This window comes from Leptodactylus fuscus, chromosome 1, assembly GCF_031893055.1.
Source record: "Leptodactylus fuscus isolate aLepFus1 chromosome 1, aLepFus1.hap2, whole genome shotgun sequence".
In the NCBI taxonomy this organism is placed as follows: Eukaryota; Metazoa; Chordata; class Amphibia; order Anura; family Leptodactylidae; genus Leptodactylus; species Leptodactylus fuscus.
The window spans coordinates 306,885,269-306,903,383 of record NC_134265.1 but is presented as its reverse complement, the minus strand read 5'-3'; the positions used below and the strand labels follow the sequence as shown (position 1 = coordinate 306,903,383).

The 18,115-nt window shown below is 40.9% G+C and overlaps 1 protein-coding gene across 2 annotated transcripts; it reads left to right on the top strand.

Annotated features, from left to right (window-relative positions):
* Nucleotides 1-508: 508 nt before the first annotated feature.
* On the top strand, nucleotides 509-17,437 carry FRG1 (FSHD region gene 1). Of its 2 annotated transcripts, none has more exons than XM_075258794.1 (10): nucleotides 509-596; nucleotides 2,373-2,450; nucleotides 5,706-5,770; nucleotides 7,847-7,969; nucleotides 9,633-9,690; nucleotides 9,777-9,891; nucleotides 10,739-10,843; nucleotides 12,834-12,925; nucleotides 15,548-15,658; nucleotides 17,318-17,437. In XM_075258794.1, the coding sequence occupies exons 2-10, from the start codon at nucleotides 2,389-2,391 to the stop codon at nucleotides 17,352-17,354; spliced, it is 768 nt and encodes a 255-aa protein (XP_075114895.1). In that variant the 5' UTR covers nucleotides 509-596; nucleotides 2,373-2,388; the 3' UTR covers nucleotides 17,355-17,437. The 2 variants fall into 2 exon arrangements, with proteins under 2 accessions (XP_075114895.1, XP_075114894.1); XM_075258793.1 differs by having other exon boundaries at nucleotides 511-596; nucleotides 2,355-2,450.
* Nucleotides 17,438-18,115: the final 678 nt, after the last annotated feature.

The window sequence follows — 18,115 nt, the reverse complement described above, 5'->3', positions numbered from 1 at the left end:
TCATACTGTGAGGACTAAAAGGGGATTTCATACTGTGTGTGGCCATGAAGAGGCCTGACACCATGTTAGGGCTTGTAAAGGGATGTTGCAATGTACAGGGGCACATTGTTCGGGATTGTGGTTCAGAATGAGTGAGCCTAGAGGGTCGTAGGTGAGGTTGGAGGTGTGATTTATAACTAGATTTGGATTTTATCCTCCTTTCAGTCCTTTGAAAGTTGGGAGTTATCTACACCAGACCAAGAATTGTGAGGACTTCTACTTAATAATAGGTAAATAATAATAACACATATCCCATGTCAATATCAAAGCTTTCACTAATACTCCATGAATCTGGTCTGTTCTTCTATTGCTCCTAGAGAGCTCTAGTCAATGTGAAGACACAGAGAACTAGGCTGCTATTGCTTTATATTGCAAGTCTTTATAACCACCGGGTTCGTACAAATGCCACTAGAGGGCGCTCCTTCACTGAAGTCTGGCTGTACAGCGTCTTGTTAGTTCCAGGGTAAGATTATGGTTGTCCATTCAGAAGAGCCGTGTGCCCAGGGAAACTTCCGTCGTGTCGTGTTGTGGTGAAGCAGAGGCAGTTCCGGAAACAAGTGAGTAGTGTGTAGTGTAGTATATACTGTATACTATGTATAGGACTACACAACACAGCTTGTCCTGTATCTGTATCTATTTGTATGCACTGTGTGTTCATTGTATGTTTGTACAGTGTGTATCTAAGGCTTAGACCTGCTGTATAAGACAGATTGATATATATTATGTATGATGACATGTACATGTGAGACATGTAAATATATATATTATGTATGATGACATGTACATGTGAGACATGTAAATATATATATTATGTATGATGACATGTACATGTGAGACATGTAAATATATATATTATTATTGTTATTATTGTTTATTTATATAGCACCATTAATTCCATGGTGCTTTACATATATATATATATATATATATATATATATATATATATATATATATCCCGGAAGATATTAAAATAACAACTCTGTGGGGTCCTTTCCCTAAACAAAGTCAGTCATTTGATCAAATCCCCAAACTGTTTTAGTGAAATGATGAAATAATATTAAGATATGACAAGTATTTATTTAGTAAAGCAGCGTTATTACATGTAGAGCAAGTAATACAACAATAGTCATTGAAACACAAATTAGTCTAAGTAGTTGCAGCTAATTGTAAATTGTTCAATGACTGTGAAGCTTCTTTTATCCTTATTTGGGTCCACAAAGGTTTTATCATGCCACTTGTTCAAAACACGTCCTGATTAGAGATGAGCGAGTAGGTACTCGATCGAATACCACTAGCTATTTGCAGTAAATATTCGATTCAGAGCCAGCGTTGATTGGCCGAATGCTATACAGTGTATAGCATTCGGCAAATCAACGCTGGTTCTGCAGCAGGCTCGTCCTTCCTAGTCAGGAGAGCTGGCAGCTTGCTGTTACAAGGGAGCTGACTTTTTCTCATAGGAATGAATTGACCAGCGTTGATTGGCCAGTGTATAGCATTCAGCCAATCAACGATGGTTCTGCCGGAGGCTCGTCTGTGAGGAGGCGGAGTCTAAAGACCCATTCACTCTACGGATACGCTGACTGATTCTGAACATTAAAACACGTTCAGAATCAGCGCGTATAAAGCAGATCCCATTCACTTCAATGGGAGCGCTCGTAGAGAAAAAAGCAGCCCATTCATTTCTATGGGGAGCGCTCGTATGCCGGCTCCCATTGAAATGAATCGGATCTGCTTTATACGCGCTGATTCTGAACATGTTTTAACGTTCAGAATCAGTCAGCGTATCCGTAGTGTGAATGGGCCCTAAGATCGGACCACAGCAGTCTTCATTGTGGTCCAATTTTAGACTCCACCTCCTCACAGACGAGCCTCCGGCAGAACCAGCGTTGATTGCAAGGCTATTCACGCATATGTGGGGCTCTATCAGCATAATTTTGCTGATAGAGCCCCTATAAGTTATTTTCATTTAAGGTTTAGTTCACACTTGCGCCATGTACTTTGTTGTTTAGGTCTGCCAGGACCCATAGTTACCTACAGACCTCATAGTCTATAATGGTGTCCTTCAGTTTTCTGCTGTTTTTATACTGAAACTGATGAAAGAAAAGTTTTCCATGCAGGACATTTCTCTCCACTGGTGGAATCTGCAACGACGCCAACGCAGATGTGAACTTAGCCTCACTGTGATCACCATAAAGACTTACATTTTGCTGATCACAGTGATGATAAAAGAGGCAACAGTTTCCATAATCTAAGCAGAACTCTTGGACACATATAGATATATTAATTAATGTGCTATGTTTTCTGTTTTCACCGAGTTGTGCTTTCATTCCTAGCATAAATATTGTTACCATGGCTGAATATTCTCGTGTAAAATCCACCAAGCTGGTGCTAAAGGGAGTAAAGGATAAAAGGTAAGAGCCAAACAAGTCAGTTGTGTACAATAATAATGATTGTCTATTAGGCCTACTAACCATTTAGGACAAACTGTGTAGTGGCCAAACTGGGTTACTGCGGCTCACTTCACAATTACTAGGCAGCAGCTTATCTGCTGCAAGAGAAAAGGATTGCCATGTTGAAATTTAACTGCGTGATCATTCCTTCCCCTTTACATCAGCTGACAAGGAGAGTTGGGACACCCTCACACACATTAGATGAGTGGCAGGGTCAGGTGACATTCTATTAATGTGTATGACCAACTTCGACTGGCACATAGAATGGCAAACGGTACATATATAAAGTTATGGTATATACAGTGCCTACAAGTAGTATTCAACCCCCTGCAGATTTAATAGGTTTACACATTCGGAATTAACTTGGCATTGTGATATTTGGATTGTAGATCAGCCTGGAAGTGTGAAAGGCACTGCAGCAAAAAAGAATGTTATTTCTTTGTTTAATTTTTTTTTAAATTGTGAAAACTTTATTCAGAGGGTCATTTATTATTCAACCCCTTCAAACCACGAGAATTCTGTTTGGTTCCCCTAAAGTATTAAGAAGTAGTTCAGGCACAAAGAACAATGAGCTTCACATGTTTGGATTAATTATCTCTTTTTCCAGCCTTTTCTGACTATTTAAGACCCTCCCCAAACTTGTGAACAGCACTCATACATGGTCAACATGGGAAAGACAAAGGAGCATTCCAAGGCCATCAGAGACAAGATCGTGGAGGGTCACAAGGCTGGCGAGGGGTACAAAACCCTTTCCAAGGAGTTGGGCCTACCTGTCTCCACTGTTGGGAGCATCATCCGGAAGTGGCAGGCTTATGGAACTACTGTTAGCCTTCCACGGCCTGGACAGCCTTTGAAAGTTTCTTCCCGTGCCGAGGCCAGGCTTGTCCGAAGAGTCAAGGCTAACCCAAGGACAACAAGGAAGGAGCTCCGGGAAGATCTCATGGCAGTGGGGACATTGGTTTCAGTCAATACCATAAGTAACGTACTCCACCGCAATGGTCTCCGTTCCAGACGAGCCCGTAAGGTACCTTTACTTTCAAAGCGTCATGTCAAGGCTCGTCTACAGTTTGCTCATGATCACTTGGAGGACTCTGAGACAGACTGGTTCAAGGTTCTCTGGTCTGATGAGACCAAGATCGAGATCTTTGGTGCCAACCACACACATGACGTTTGGAGACTGGATGGCACTGCATACGACCCCAAGAATACCATCCCTACAGTCAAGCATGGTGGTGGCAGCATCATGCTGTGGGGCTGATTCTCAGCCAAGGGGCCTGGCCATCTGGTCCGCATCCATGGGAAGATGGATAGCACGGCATACCTGGAGATTTTGGCCAAGAACCTCTGCTCCTCCATCAAGGATCTTAAGATGGGTCGTCATTTCATCTTCCAACAAGACAACGACCCAAAGCACACAGCCAAGAAAACCAAGGCCTGGTTCAAGAGGGAAAAAAATCAAGGTGTTGCAGTGGCCTAGTCAGTCTCCTGACCTTAACCCAATTGAAAACTTGTGGAAGGAGCTCAAGATTAAAGTCCACATGAGACACCCAAAGAACCTAGATAACTTGGAGAAGATCTGCATGGAGGAGTGGGCCAAGATAACTCCAGAGACCTGTGCCGGCCTGATCAGGTCTTATAAAAGACGATTATTAGCTGTAATTGCAAACAAGGGTTATTCCACAAAATATTAAACCTAGGGGTTGAAAAATAATTGACCCACACTTTTATGTTTAAAATTTATTAAAATTTAACTGAGCAACATAACTCTTTGGTTTGTAAGATTTATGCATCTGTTACTAAATCCTGCTCTTGTTTGAAGTTTGAAGGCTCTAACTTATTTGCATCTTATCAAACCTGCTAAATCGGCAGGGGGTTGAATACTACTTGTAGGCACTAATATATATATATATATATATATATATATATATATATATATATATGTATATATATATATATATATATATATGTATATTATATATAAAGTTAGTTATATATAAAGTCAGCAGGTAACTGAAAGGAATCCTGAGGTCCATCAAGCATATTGCAGCAGATAAGCTGCTGCCTAGTAATTGTGAAGTGAGCCGCAGTAACCCAGTTTGGCCACTACACAGCTAAGGCAGGGTTCACACTTCTGTTGGATTCCATTATGGATTCCGTTTAAAAAAAACAATGGACACCTGTCATACATAGACATTAGCGGACACTAACTGATGTTAATGTGTCCGTTTTTTTTTAACAGATCCATTTAATGGATCAAGTTTAAAAAAAATGGACAATTTATCATCAGTTAGTGTCTGTTACAATGTCCGTTTTGTTTTGTTTTTTATTCTTTTGTTTCTGCTTTCTGAGCATGTGCAGAAAAAAACGGACAGTAAAAAATGGACATTAACGGACACCTGTCTGTTACTGTCCATTACCCATAGACTTTAATGTTAGAATAACTGATGCTTGACATCCGTCATGAAACCGTTTTTCTTAACAGACACAAAAGTCCTGCATGTAGGATTTTTTGTCCGCAAAAAAAAAAAAAAATGAACATGTGACGGATTGGATGTAAATGGACATTAGTGGACACTAGATAAAATCCCATTGAAATGAATGGAAATTATAACGGATTTCTGACGGTTCAGCTAGTGTCCATTGCTAAATTCTTGTAGTGGACAATAGCAACGGACACTACTGACGGTCACCAATGGTAGTGTGAACGCCCCCTAAGGGTAAGTTCACACAGTTTCTTGGTCAGGATTTTGAGGCCATATCTGCCTCAAAATCCTGACCAAAAATATGGCTCCCATTGAAATCAATGGGAGCCGGTCAAGTCTTTTTTCCAGGAGCCGGGAAACAAAGACAAGATGCTCGCGATTCGGCCTGAAGACACTCCCAACTAGGCCCATTCATTGGGCCTAATTCGGAGCGGAGTGTGCAACTGGATGCCTGTACAGTGCACTGTCATTCAGTCGTGGCTACCCATATTTTGGAACGGAAACTGAGGCGGCCTCCGCCTCAAGATCTGGTCCAAAATACTCCGTCTGACCTTACCCTAATAGAGCTGTGCTTCTGTCTCTGTTATCTGTGTTGGTTCCAGCCCCTGTGGTTGCAGCGAACAGCTGATTAGTAGAAGTGGCCCTCAGACCTCAGAATGGGCCTGAAAACCTCTTTCAGCTGTATCCTAGTGTATTTAGTGTACATAGAACTGAACTAATGATTTCTTTTCAGCAAGAAGAAACATAAAAACAAGAGGAAGAGAGAAGAGTCTAAAGAAGAAACCATGGATATTGTTGGTGAGTAAAGTATTGACCTCTACTGAATTTGAAAGGATTCTCTGACAAACACCACTTATGCCCTATCCACAGTATGCGGTGGGGGTAGGTGACTGGTCACATGGGGTCCCTGCTGTGAGTGTAGTGGCTGTATACATATGACTACTGCTATTTTCAGTATTATGGGACTGCACTATAATCTGCTACCTCTGTCAAAAGAAAATAGATTGGTGATCATACATTCATACAGGCGACTTGGTGGACCCCCATTTTCATGGTTGCTAGAGGTCAGACCTCCCAGTGATCAGAAAATTGTCCCATCCTAGGAGGCATGGAAAGCTTGACAACATTCTTAGCATGCAGCGAGGCGCTTCCGGTTGTAGTGTGACATCATTAGGCATGCATGAGGACAAAGGGCTGTCCTTCATCCTGTGGTGGGTGGACTGTAGATGAAATTAGGGGCTGTAATCTGCAGCGCTGTCCGAAGCCCAACCTTTCACTACCAACTTCAGTATTTCAGTAGGTACTTCTCCACTGGCAACATTGGAATATTTCTCCATCTCTCATTGTTTCCGAATAATCAGTACTGTTAGTCTGAGCACATTTATGCTCTCTGCTGTTAGGTGGTGATCCCTGTTTTACTGCTCCAGCCTAGGACCATTCACCCAGCAGTATATAGTATAATTGTTCTAAAAGTAACGTATATGATTGTTCTGTAGCAGTTGTGGCTTGTGAAAAAAAAATAAGATTATAGGGGCTCTATCAGCAAAATTATGCCGTATGAGCCACACATATATGCCTGAATAGCCTTTAAAAAGGCTATTCGGGCACCGTTAATGGTATTTTAACCCCCCCTGTTTTAAACTAATACCCTAAAAACCAATATGCAAATTATACTTACCGTGCACGCTGGGCGGATCATGCACTGGTCAACGTCATCTTCGGTCCCGCCTTCCGCTGGTGTCTTCTTCCAGCGACATCCTCCTGGGCTTGCTCTTCCCCGCCTCCATCTTCTTATCTTCCTGCGGGCTGTGATGAAATCCCGCACTTGCGCAGTAGCGCTCCGACGCCGTTTTTGTTAATGGAAGTTCAGAGTGCCCGCAGGAAGATAAGAAGATGGAGGCGGGGAAGAGCAAGCCTGGGAGGATGTCGCTGGAAGAAGACACTAGCGGAAGGCGGGACCGAAGATGATGTTGACCAGTGCATGAACCGCCCAGCGTGCAGGGTAAGTATAACTTGCATATTGGTTTTTAGGGTATTAGTGTAAAACGGGGAGTGGGGGGGTGTTAAAATAAGATTAGAGGTGCCTGAATAGCCTTCTTAAAGGCTATTCACACACATGTGGAGCTCTATCAGCATAATTTTGCTGATATAGCCCCTTTAATGCCTATTGGAGGATGCAGTGAGTAGAAGTTGTGGAAGAAGTCTTTAGCATGGCAGCATCCTTGTATTATGACCACATTAAAACTTAAACATTGGCAGAGATTTATCAAGACTGGTCTTCCCTACACCGGAGTAAGATGTGCCTGATGTATTAAGAGACTAGGAGCTGTCTGACCTAAATTATATTAAATCTGCTGAGCCGTGGGAAATCTTGCGACTTGTACATTCAGATATACTATAGCCTAGATACACTTGGAGAAATAGGAAATAACATAAAAACAGTCATGACTGGATAAACAGTCCTCTAGACATGACTTACTTCATAGTAACCTTGACCTCAGTGTGGAAATAACTAATTTCAGTCATCTTTGTGGTCAGCTTTGGAGAGTGTACTGGCCGGGGACTAAGAAACAAAGTCATGAGCAGCAGGAACTAGTAATAATTTTAAGAAAACTATTTTTTGCTATATAAATTCTAGATTATTACTTTTTGTCAGACCATACATATTTCACATGGATGGATATTTTAATAAGAGCTTCCTATTACTGGTCGTTTTTCACTTTTATGATCTTTCAACTAGTTTCCATAGTAGCTTCTATTCATTCATGTATGGCCACCTCTCTGTAGTCTATATGATTTGTTATGTATTCATCCACAAGACTGGGCTTTTTGTTCGTTTGTGTTACATTATAATTCCGCATCTATTTATTTCAGGAAATTGGTGGGTGGTCAGATGCTTTGGTGACATTTCAGGCACAGTGGCCATTGAAATGGACAAAGGAGCTTATATCCATGCTCTGGACACTGGTCTGTTTACAATCGGAGCCCCGCACAAGGGTGAGTATTTACAAGAACAGTTTGCTTTTGCAGCATTCCCCTCCAGTCATGTCAGTCGGCATGTGGTCTGTATAATTCACAAGGCCTAGTTTAGCGCTGACCACAACTGGGGTTGATCTGGGCAGTTCACCATGTGATCATGTGAGGGCGGGTTCACATCTGTTCCCAATCTCCGCTGTCAGGTTTCTGTCTTCTGCCGACAGGAGACAGAAACCCGGCAGTCAGTGTCCGCCTGTGAGCGTCTTCTGGTCTCCGCGGCGAAACAATTTATTTTTTTTTAACCAGACACAAAGTCCTGCATGTCCAACTTTGTGTCTGTTTAAAAAAAAAAAAAAAACGCTTTCACCGCGGAGACCACAAAACGCTCACGGGTGGACACTTCACATGAATGGGTTTGAAAAGTGACTGCCGGTTTCCTTCTCCTGTCCAGTTTCTCGGGCAGAAGATGGAAACCTGAAAGCGGAGACCGGGCGCAGGTGTGAACCCGCCCTAATAAAGGTAATTGTACTAAGGAGGTTTCTTGGTGAAGTAAAATTGAAAGGGAGCCGTCTCATCATTACTAGGCACAGTGCCATCCATTTAACAATTAGGTGAATGGGACAGAGCTACAAGTTAGGTCTGGGCAAATAAATCGAAAAATATCCAAAATCGACCGTTAATCCAGATAACCAATGTGATTTTGTGCACGTTGCTTATGTCGGTCTGTTACAGTATTCACAAGCTTTTGCCTGCAGTTTTGTTTAGACTAAAGATATCCGAATGGAAACTGCTATTATTATACTCTGGTTCTCTTGAGACCCCAGAATATAGTTATCATAGGCCCATGGGAGATGAGCAAACATATAAAACTGGTTTACTCACCTCCTCTGTGTACCGGCACTGGTTCTAGTCTTCTTCAAGTTCCCTGAAAGATGTGAGGCACTGCTGATGCCTCTGATTGAGTGACACACAGGAGCAAGCATGCCCAACATATACTCTAAAAGGAGTGTGGCCTAAATAATCAACATTAATTCGAATTAAGGTAAAATGCCCAATTGATTTAGGTCATAATAAAGCCCTACTACAAGTAAGTACCAGGTACCACCACTAAAGAACATACAGTGCTGTGACTGGTAATAAAGAGGCTAAAGCCCTTCCTGAGACCCCCTACCCACCATTCAAACAGCCAATAATTTGGGGAAACTTGCAATCCTTACTCTTTAGGTTGTGACATTGTACAGGGCTGTATATCTCGGGTCAGCCAACTTCGGCACTCCATCTGTTGTGAAATTACACCTCCAAGCATGCATACTAACTCTGCTGTTCTTGGAACTACCATATAAGTGAATGGAGCATGTTGGGAGTTGTAGTTTAATAGCAGCTGATCCCTGGTTATATAAATGATGTCATACTCCATTAGGTTTATGGGCAATTCCTTATGTAGCTGCAGAATTACAGTCTGTAACATACTCATTGCCTGACAAGAATAATTCAGTAATAAGCCAGTTCAGCTGAATACCTACTGAGCAGCAGGTACAAAATATTGTAAAATAACCTGTGTCTTCTAATGTGCTGTAGGGGAGTTAGTTGGTAAGTCGATAAATCACTTTTTTTCTCTATAATAACTTATGAATTATTCAAATATTACTTTTAAATAGGATCATGTTCATATCTTTCCTTCCAGATGATGATGGCCCAGCTCCCCCGGAGCAGTTCACAGCTATTAAGCTATCAGACTCAAGGTAATGGTCATGTATGACAATGCAATCATATTTCTACATATACTGAACTTTATTGGACATATATTATTTATTTATGTATTTTGAAGGATTGCACTAAAGTCTGGATATGGGAAGTATCTGGGAATAAACTCCGATGGCCTAGTCCTTGGTCGTTCAGATGCCATCGGTGCTAGGGAGCAGTGGGAGCCTGTGTTTCAGGATGTAAGTTCTAATATCCAGATAAATCTGTAGCGTGTATTCTCATCTAGTTATTGTTGGGTCAAAATGTAGCACGAATTAGGTTTGTAAGATATGTTTGCAGTGCTCATTGGTTTGTACTGCAAAGTCACAGCAATAAAAGATAACATGCTGGATGCTTGTTACAAATATTAGGGAAGCTTACTGCGTACTGTTAAAGGGATTCTATCATAATACAATAAATGCACGTAGGAATAACCTTAAGATAGTCTATTCTTCTCCTACCTTGATTATTCTGATCTGCGCTGACGTTCCTGAGAAATTTCTTCTTTTTTCCTTATGCAAATGAGTTCTCTCGCAGCACTGGGGGCGTTCCCCCTCTCTCAAACAGCACTAGGGGCGTCTCCAATGCTGCGAGAGAAAACTCCGACGACAGCCTCTATCTTCTTCTCTGCCTCACACCTCTTCTCTCGCGCTCCTCTTCTCTTGGTCCAAATGCACCGACTGTGCATGTCCGTCGGCCATTTTCCTGTCCCACCCCTTCCTTCTATAAACTGCAGCCTAACTTTACCAAAAAGGGCCTGCACACTGAATTGTGCAATTTTTGCAGGGAAATGAAAGAGCAGGAAAGTAGAGAAAGGCTTTTTACTGATAAGTTATATATAAAATTTGGAGACTGACACCAGGTTAATGCCAATGAGTACTCAGATAAAAATGACTGTGTATTGTATTACGACTTCCTGCTTCCAAAATGGCGCTTAGAGCAGTTTATGACATTTTCAGCATTTCTTATTAGATCTGTAATACATTAGGTATTATAATGCAGGTGCCGATGGATTAAACTGACAAGGGGTTCTCTGATTACTTTCAGGGGAAAATGGCCTTGATGGCATCAAACAGCTGTTTTGTCGGCTGCAATGAAGAAGGAGACTTGGTAGCATACAGTAAGACAGCAGGTGATGCCGAGATGATAAAGGTATTTATGTTCCCTATCTACTAGTTATTCCTTTTTTTTTTTTTTTTTTTTTTTTACAACAACATGCATTTTTCATATCAACATCATATTAAACTTTATTACAACCTATAACATTTTTTTTTATCTTTAAAAACTCATGACATGGTGGCACAACAAAGAGAAAGCTTTTAATTGTTAAGACGATTCATGCTCCCCTTCGCACTCCAAAAAGCAGTTCTGCAGGAGCTGAAATCGATATTGAGTTTGTAGTCGTTACATAAATGATTAGGAATATGAGAAGTCACCCTAGACTACTGTGACCTATAAAAGAGTAGCCTACAGTTTGTTTACCAAATGTTTAATTTTCTAACAATTTAGCACGGTGCGTCTAAGTTTCCTGCAAGCATCATTCATGGCTAGAGGAAAAATCTAAAAAATTCATAAAACCTATATGGCAAAGTATAGTAAATATCTCCAGGGGGGGAAAAAGATGCTTTATGACCTAAGCCCTTTTATGATGTGTGAAAACAACTAGAATTTTATTTCTAAAGCAGTATTCTAGATATTTTAAAGTCTTATTCTAGTTATTTTAAACTTTTGAACAACTTTTGATTTTCTGGCAGCATTTGTGGCAATAATAATTATACTTTAACAGATTTTGGCTCCTTTCTGTGAAATCCTGTGCTGAAATCTAATTTCTGACCATTCTGTATGCTTTCCCTTGTTTCTTTCAGCGCCTCTTCTAGAGTAGGGATGTACAGACTCTTTTATAATGCAGGGGAGCTGAGTCTGAGGGTCACTTTTGGGTTTGGTGACAATTTGGGATCAATTCGCCCTTAAGGAGTCTGTCTATTCTGTTTTATAACAGAATTGTTAAATGAAACTTGCCCCTTCTGGCGGGTCTTTCAGTACGGCACCCGCTCAAAAGCAAGAGTGAGTGCCCTAACTGCTGGATCCCTGTTGTCCTGCACTACATCTTGTGCCGCAAAGAAAAAGACACCTTGCTCAGTTGCATACATGGTCAGAAAAAAGTCAAGAGTTTCAGAAATTGGCAACTAAAATTCAAGGTTCAAATTGAAAATCATACCTAGGGTTGAATGAAATTGAGATGTTATTTTTTGTCAAAATTGTCCATTCCTACTTCAGATAGCTGTATCTCAGGCTTTGTAAAACATAGAACAATAATTCTGGTGACAGATGAAAGATAATATTCATATGACACCAAGATTGCAGCTTTACTTGTTTACAGTCGTGGTTGGGAGCAAGTGCAGCACAATTAGGATTGGCATGAGAATCTGTCAGCTGTTCTGTTATAATGCCTGAAATATGACTGTTTAGTGCCCCTTCAGCCCGCCTCAGCTTCCCTGCTTTATACAAGAGCTCTTACTCCTGTGAGAAGCAGTCAGAGAAACAAGGGAAAGAGTACAGAGAGGACAGAAAGTGGATTTCATGAGAAGGAGTAAAAATCTGTTACTAATGTACATTACAACATGTATTAGTGTCACAATTGCTGCCAGAAAATGAAAAGTTGTTGGAAAGTTTAGCTACGTTTTAGGTTATCCCCATCCACTGAATAGGGATTAAGTGATCTGATAGCTGGGACCCTCACTAATCTCAAGAATGGGGGTCCTGTTCCCTGACTGATCAGAATAGCAAATCAATCATATGCTTTGCCATTCCAGTCATTCTTGGTGACCCTGCCAGAGATGGCCAGGCCATGTCTAGTAGTAAGGGGAGATAAATGGAAGATCAACATGCATACTTGATCTCCTGCTCCATTGAGGTGGGTGAATGGGATCTCCGTTCTCATGACCAGATAGGGTACTAACACTGAGAAACAATGGCTAAACACAAGGAGGTCCAATAGAGTATACACATTGATCACTTAATTCTCCATTTCCAGGCAATAGGGGATAGCTTAAAACTACCAGACTACCCCTTTGTGTCATGTGTAATGGCAGTCCTGAGTAATTATAGAATATAATCTCTTTATGTTCTTTTCTTTCTGCAGATCCGATGCTGTACAGAACGTGAATCACAGAGAGAAGACAACTTAGCAGATGAAGATAGGGGCAATGTTAAACAATGTGAACTCAATTATGTGTAAGCTGAATCTTGTGCTTTTAATAGCTTTACAAGTAATTGCAGAAATACCATCTTTCCATTCCTCACTCTTATTTAAGATCTCTGGGAATGAGAACACTTTTGTTTACATCCAGAGGCTGAACATCCATAACTAGTCCTTTTCTCAGTGAATACAATTGTATCCAGCCATTGAAATGCTCTGTGAGCTAAACAACCTGGACTTGGACTGATAGATTTACAATACTTTGTAATAACCTGTCAGAGAGATTTATGCTGCTGCTGCTGCTCCTGTGTTTTTGGCTATAGTCACAGCTGCCATTTGGTACCTCTATCAGCTCCGTTTTTCCCTTCCAAGTGACAGGCACATTGGTGGAACTAGACAGACTCCATTATAGGTCAGTGGGATCTGTCAGGCAATAGCATTGGGGTTTACGTTCATAATGGAGAACACACCGGAGATGTGAACAGAGCCTAATTTACAGAGCATTGCCTAGGCCGATTACAAGTGTATCCACCTTTTAAAGGGCTATAACCATCTCTGGAAATCACTGCCTAGATGGAAGTATCTGTTCCCCACCCATGACCCCTTGGGCAGGACTTACAGGGACAGCAGAGGAGCACTGCTCTATGTTGTTTCCATAACTGCCATGGACGAGGATGGGAGATACAGAATTAGCATTGCAATGCTGAATTGGAAATAACATTTTTGTACTGAGAGCAGGACTAGCTATTAATAAGTTTGCAGCTTCTGAACACAAAACAAGTGGCTTCTCATTCACTGACAGCAAACAAAGATCTTTAAAATTGTTTGGAATTAAAACCCAGTGTATATTAGAAAGTAGCAGATTTTATTTTAGGATACATTCACACTACCGCTGGTGAGAGTCTGTAGTGTCCGCTGCTAGTGTCTGTTACAAGATTTTAACAACGGACTCTAGCAGAACTGTCACAAATCCATTAAAAATCCAATTGATTACAATGGGATTTTATCTGTTGTCCTTTAGTGTCCGTTTACGCCAAATCCGTCACATGTCCGTTATTTTTCAAAGACACAAAAATCCGGGGTGCAGGACTTTTGTGTCCTTGAAAATTAAGGGTTTTATGATGGATGTCAAGCGTGCGTTATGTTTTAACATTAATGTCTATAAGTAATGGCCGGGCGTCCATTATACAGTCCTTTATTACTGTCTGGTTTAGTTTTTGTTTTTTTCTTTGCATACTCACAAAGCAGAAAAAAACAAAAGCAAAAAAAATGGACAGTATAAAAACGGACATTAACAGACACTGACTGAATGTATCAGTTGAAAAACGATACATTAACCTCAGTTAGTGTCAGTTAATGTCAGTTATGATAGGTGTCCGTTTTTTTATTTATTTTTTTAACGGACACTATCATTGTGAACTCACCCCTACAGTGATAAATCTGGAGAGGGGAAATAATGTTAGAATTACTCCCTTTACAAGCAGTAGCGTACCATTTCCTGCACTTGTCAAGGAGGTTCCATATGCAAAAATGAACCACAGAGACTGACACATGTCAGCAGATCGCTGTTACTTACAATGGGAGTGACTCCAAGGTCTGTAACATCTGTGTGTCAAATACAGTGAAGGCCTATTCAGAAAAACAAATGGTGGCATCTACCACAGCGTAAGCTCCGGTGCGCGCTATCTTGTGAGCGATGTCATTCATTGAATTTGCTGTCTATTCACCATCATTACCTAGAGGATTATAGCTGATTTTATCTTCTGTAAGGATGAAGCTTCCATATCATTTTTTTGCATATTTGACATTAATGATGCTATGTCATTACTTTCTCGCCAAAGTACAGATTGTATAGAAGATATAAATAAGATTCAAGGGAGAGCACAAAAACCTTAGTTTTGAACTAGAAAATATGTGATGTTGAGATAGACATACGTATAATATGTAATTAAAAGACTGAGATTAAAATGGGGTCATCCCTAGGTCATATGCAGGGTGCACTTCTCTCCCTTCAATTGTCGGCCATGTTGCCTTCCCTATACAATAATGTCTCAGCCACAGACCTCCGCCATTATATGTTAACCACAGTGCCCCCAACCTTCCTCTCTGGTGTCAGCCGCATTGACCCTTCCTTCTCAGGTGTCAGCTGCATTGCCCGTCCCTTCTCAGGTGTCAGCCGCATTGCCTCTCCCCTCTCAGGTGTCAGTCACCTTGTCCCACAGTGCTTCTTTTGCTCCTAGATTTTAGCCACCTTACCGACCTCCGTTGTCCACCACAGTGTTACTTACTATACTGCACAGGCACACATACAGACCATAGTGGCCAGGAGTGAAAGATCACTACCTTCTTCCCAGTATGTGTGTTTATATCTAGGTAATATTTTTTTTTATCTGTGTGACTTCGAAAAAGCTCTTACTCTAGGATCACATTAGCGCTGGCCTATCCATTGTTCTGGGCCGTCAGAGGACCACCATAGTAGCACCACTTTGGCTAATGAGGAAGAAGCCCTCCAATTTCAGGCAGACATTGCGACAATGCAGAAGTGCACTAAGCCTTAGAAGGACAGAGAGGAGACTGCATGTCCCTGTGTACTGTGGATGGGAATCATACCTGTAAATGTGTACATTTATTTTATGCACTTTCTGATTATTTTGCAGTAAGAAATTTCAAAGTTTTCAAGACCATAAAATTAAAATAAGCAAGGAAGACCACAAGGAACTCAAAAAGGCCAGGAAGGACGGCTCTTTCCATGAGGCACTTCTGGACAGGTAAATTATGAGATCACTGTTTTTTATGCTACCGTTAAAATACAATACTGGGAAAAAGTTAAGGGGCTCTATCATTGGGAAAAGTCATTTTTAAGTAATCACATCCTTGCATAGCCCTTAGAAAGGCTATTCCACACCTACCTTTAGTATATAGATTGCCTCAGTGGTTTCTGAATAAGTCTGTTTTTATTCATATGCTGATGAGCTTCCAGCCAGCACAGGAAGTTCCCATCAGCACTCGTCCCTGCTATTATCTCCTATGTGTGTGCAAACAGGAAGCCGAGTCATCAGCAGCAGCCTGTGCATAGGAAACATTAGCAAAGGGGTGCACAATGCATCGTGCATCAGTCTAATTAGCATATGAATAAAAACGGACTTATTCAGAAAGCACTGAGGCAATTTACATATTAAAGGTAGGTGTGAAATAGACTTTCTAAAGGCTATGCAAGGATGTGATTAGTTAAAAATGACTTTTCCCAGTTATAGAGCCCCTTAAAAGGTGTGGAAAATTGCTGTAAAGTAAGAATGCTTTGAAGAATGATGGAGGATGCCAAGATCACTGGTCTGTGAGGTCCATATCATCACTTCCAGGACTCCTCCACCATAGGGAGGTCACACCGAATATTGATTTGGTTTAGATTTCTCTTTTGCTCATTCATTTATTTTTATTAAATGACAAATGTACTATTGACACTGCCTAAAACATTTGCACTGTATTGCATGTCACTTAAATATACATTGTATTTCTGTCGACATTTAAATACTGAATGTTCAAAGCTGTTCAGAAGTAGAACACATGAAATGAATACCAATGTGACATGACCTGATGTTATATACCATCACAAACATACTAGGGCTGGAGATGGCGGGCTTACACACCTCAGCTCCCCCATTATATGCTTGTCTGACTTTCACTAAGTCCTAATGATTTCTCCGCTGTTAGCTTGAAGTAGTCCATTAACATTTCCTATAACAAAAATTGCCTTTCTAGCTTTTTAATCCAGTTTTCTACTAACTGGATAAAATCTTTGTATGTGATTGTTAATATTAAATGCATTCCCTTTCATTATGGCTTGGTGGCAGTAGAGAAATGTGAATTACCTTACATATGGCGAGATGACACTGTTATTGGAATAATAGGAATACTCACCTGTTAGGATTAGCTTCCATACACTCACTGGTGACTAACCTGCTGCGATGTACAGTAGTGACAAAGTGGCAGGCACTATCAGCAGCATTGTCGTCCCTTTGTGTCAGAAAACATGAACACATGATCTTACATACACTAAGGCGTGTACTGTAAATTTTTTAAATTTGGACACCGTATAGCCAATGCCATATGCCAATGTATGCAATAGGTTTCAGTAGTAAAAAAAAAAATTATGCAATGCCAAAAATGAATGTGGCCTTAGGGATTCATTTGGCAGTGTGAACATTCCCTTACATTACCAGTTAGATTTGTTAATATGCTCCATAGTAATGTTATGTGATTGTGGCTGCCAGTGACCTCAGTATGGATGGACATCCCAACCGCACATACAAATAGTACTATCTGTGTAAGAGTAATACAAATTATTATTAATACTTTGCAGGTCATTGAAATATGTAATTCAGATGTGTTTATCAGCCTCATACTAATTTTTTTTCTGTTCTGTACAGGAGATCAAAATTAAAAGCAGATAGATACTGCAAGTGAAGACAGTACTTCTACACGTCCGTGTGGGGGATGGAGAGAATCAGTTTTGTTTATTTTATTCCATATTGTTTTGCAAAGTAATTGTAACTCATTAAAGATTTTATTAAAAAAAAAAATAATTAGTAGTGTGCATTCTCTATGGACCCTTTTACACACCTGTTAGGGCGGGTTCACACTTGTGCACGTGCATGCTTTAGGCAATCCTGCTGGGTTTCCGTCTTCTACCCCGAGAAATTGGACAGGGGACGGAAACCCGGCAGTCAGTTTTCAAACCCATTCAAGCAAATGGGTTTGAAAAGTGAGCGCCCGTGAGCGTTTTGTACCTCTCTGCGGCGAAACCGGGTTTTTTTTATGTTTTTATTCCCCGGGGTCTCCAATTATTATACTCTGGGGTCTGAAAAGACCCCGGAGTATATTAATTGTTTATGGGTGTCCACTATGGGCTATAATACTGTGTGCAGGGGCCACTAAGGGACATAATACTGTGTGCAGGGGACACTATGGGCTATAATACTGTGTGCAGGGGCCACTAAGGGACATAATACTGTGTACAGGGGACACTATGGGCTATAATACTGTGTGCAGGGCCACTATGGGGGATAATACTGTGTGCAGGGGACACTATGGGCTATAATACTGTGTGCAGGGGCCACTATGGGACATAATACTGTGTACAGGGGACACTATGGGCTATAATACTGTGTGCAGGGCCACTATGGGGGATAATACTGTGTGCAGGGGATACTATGGGCTATAATACT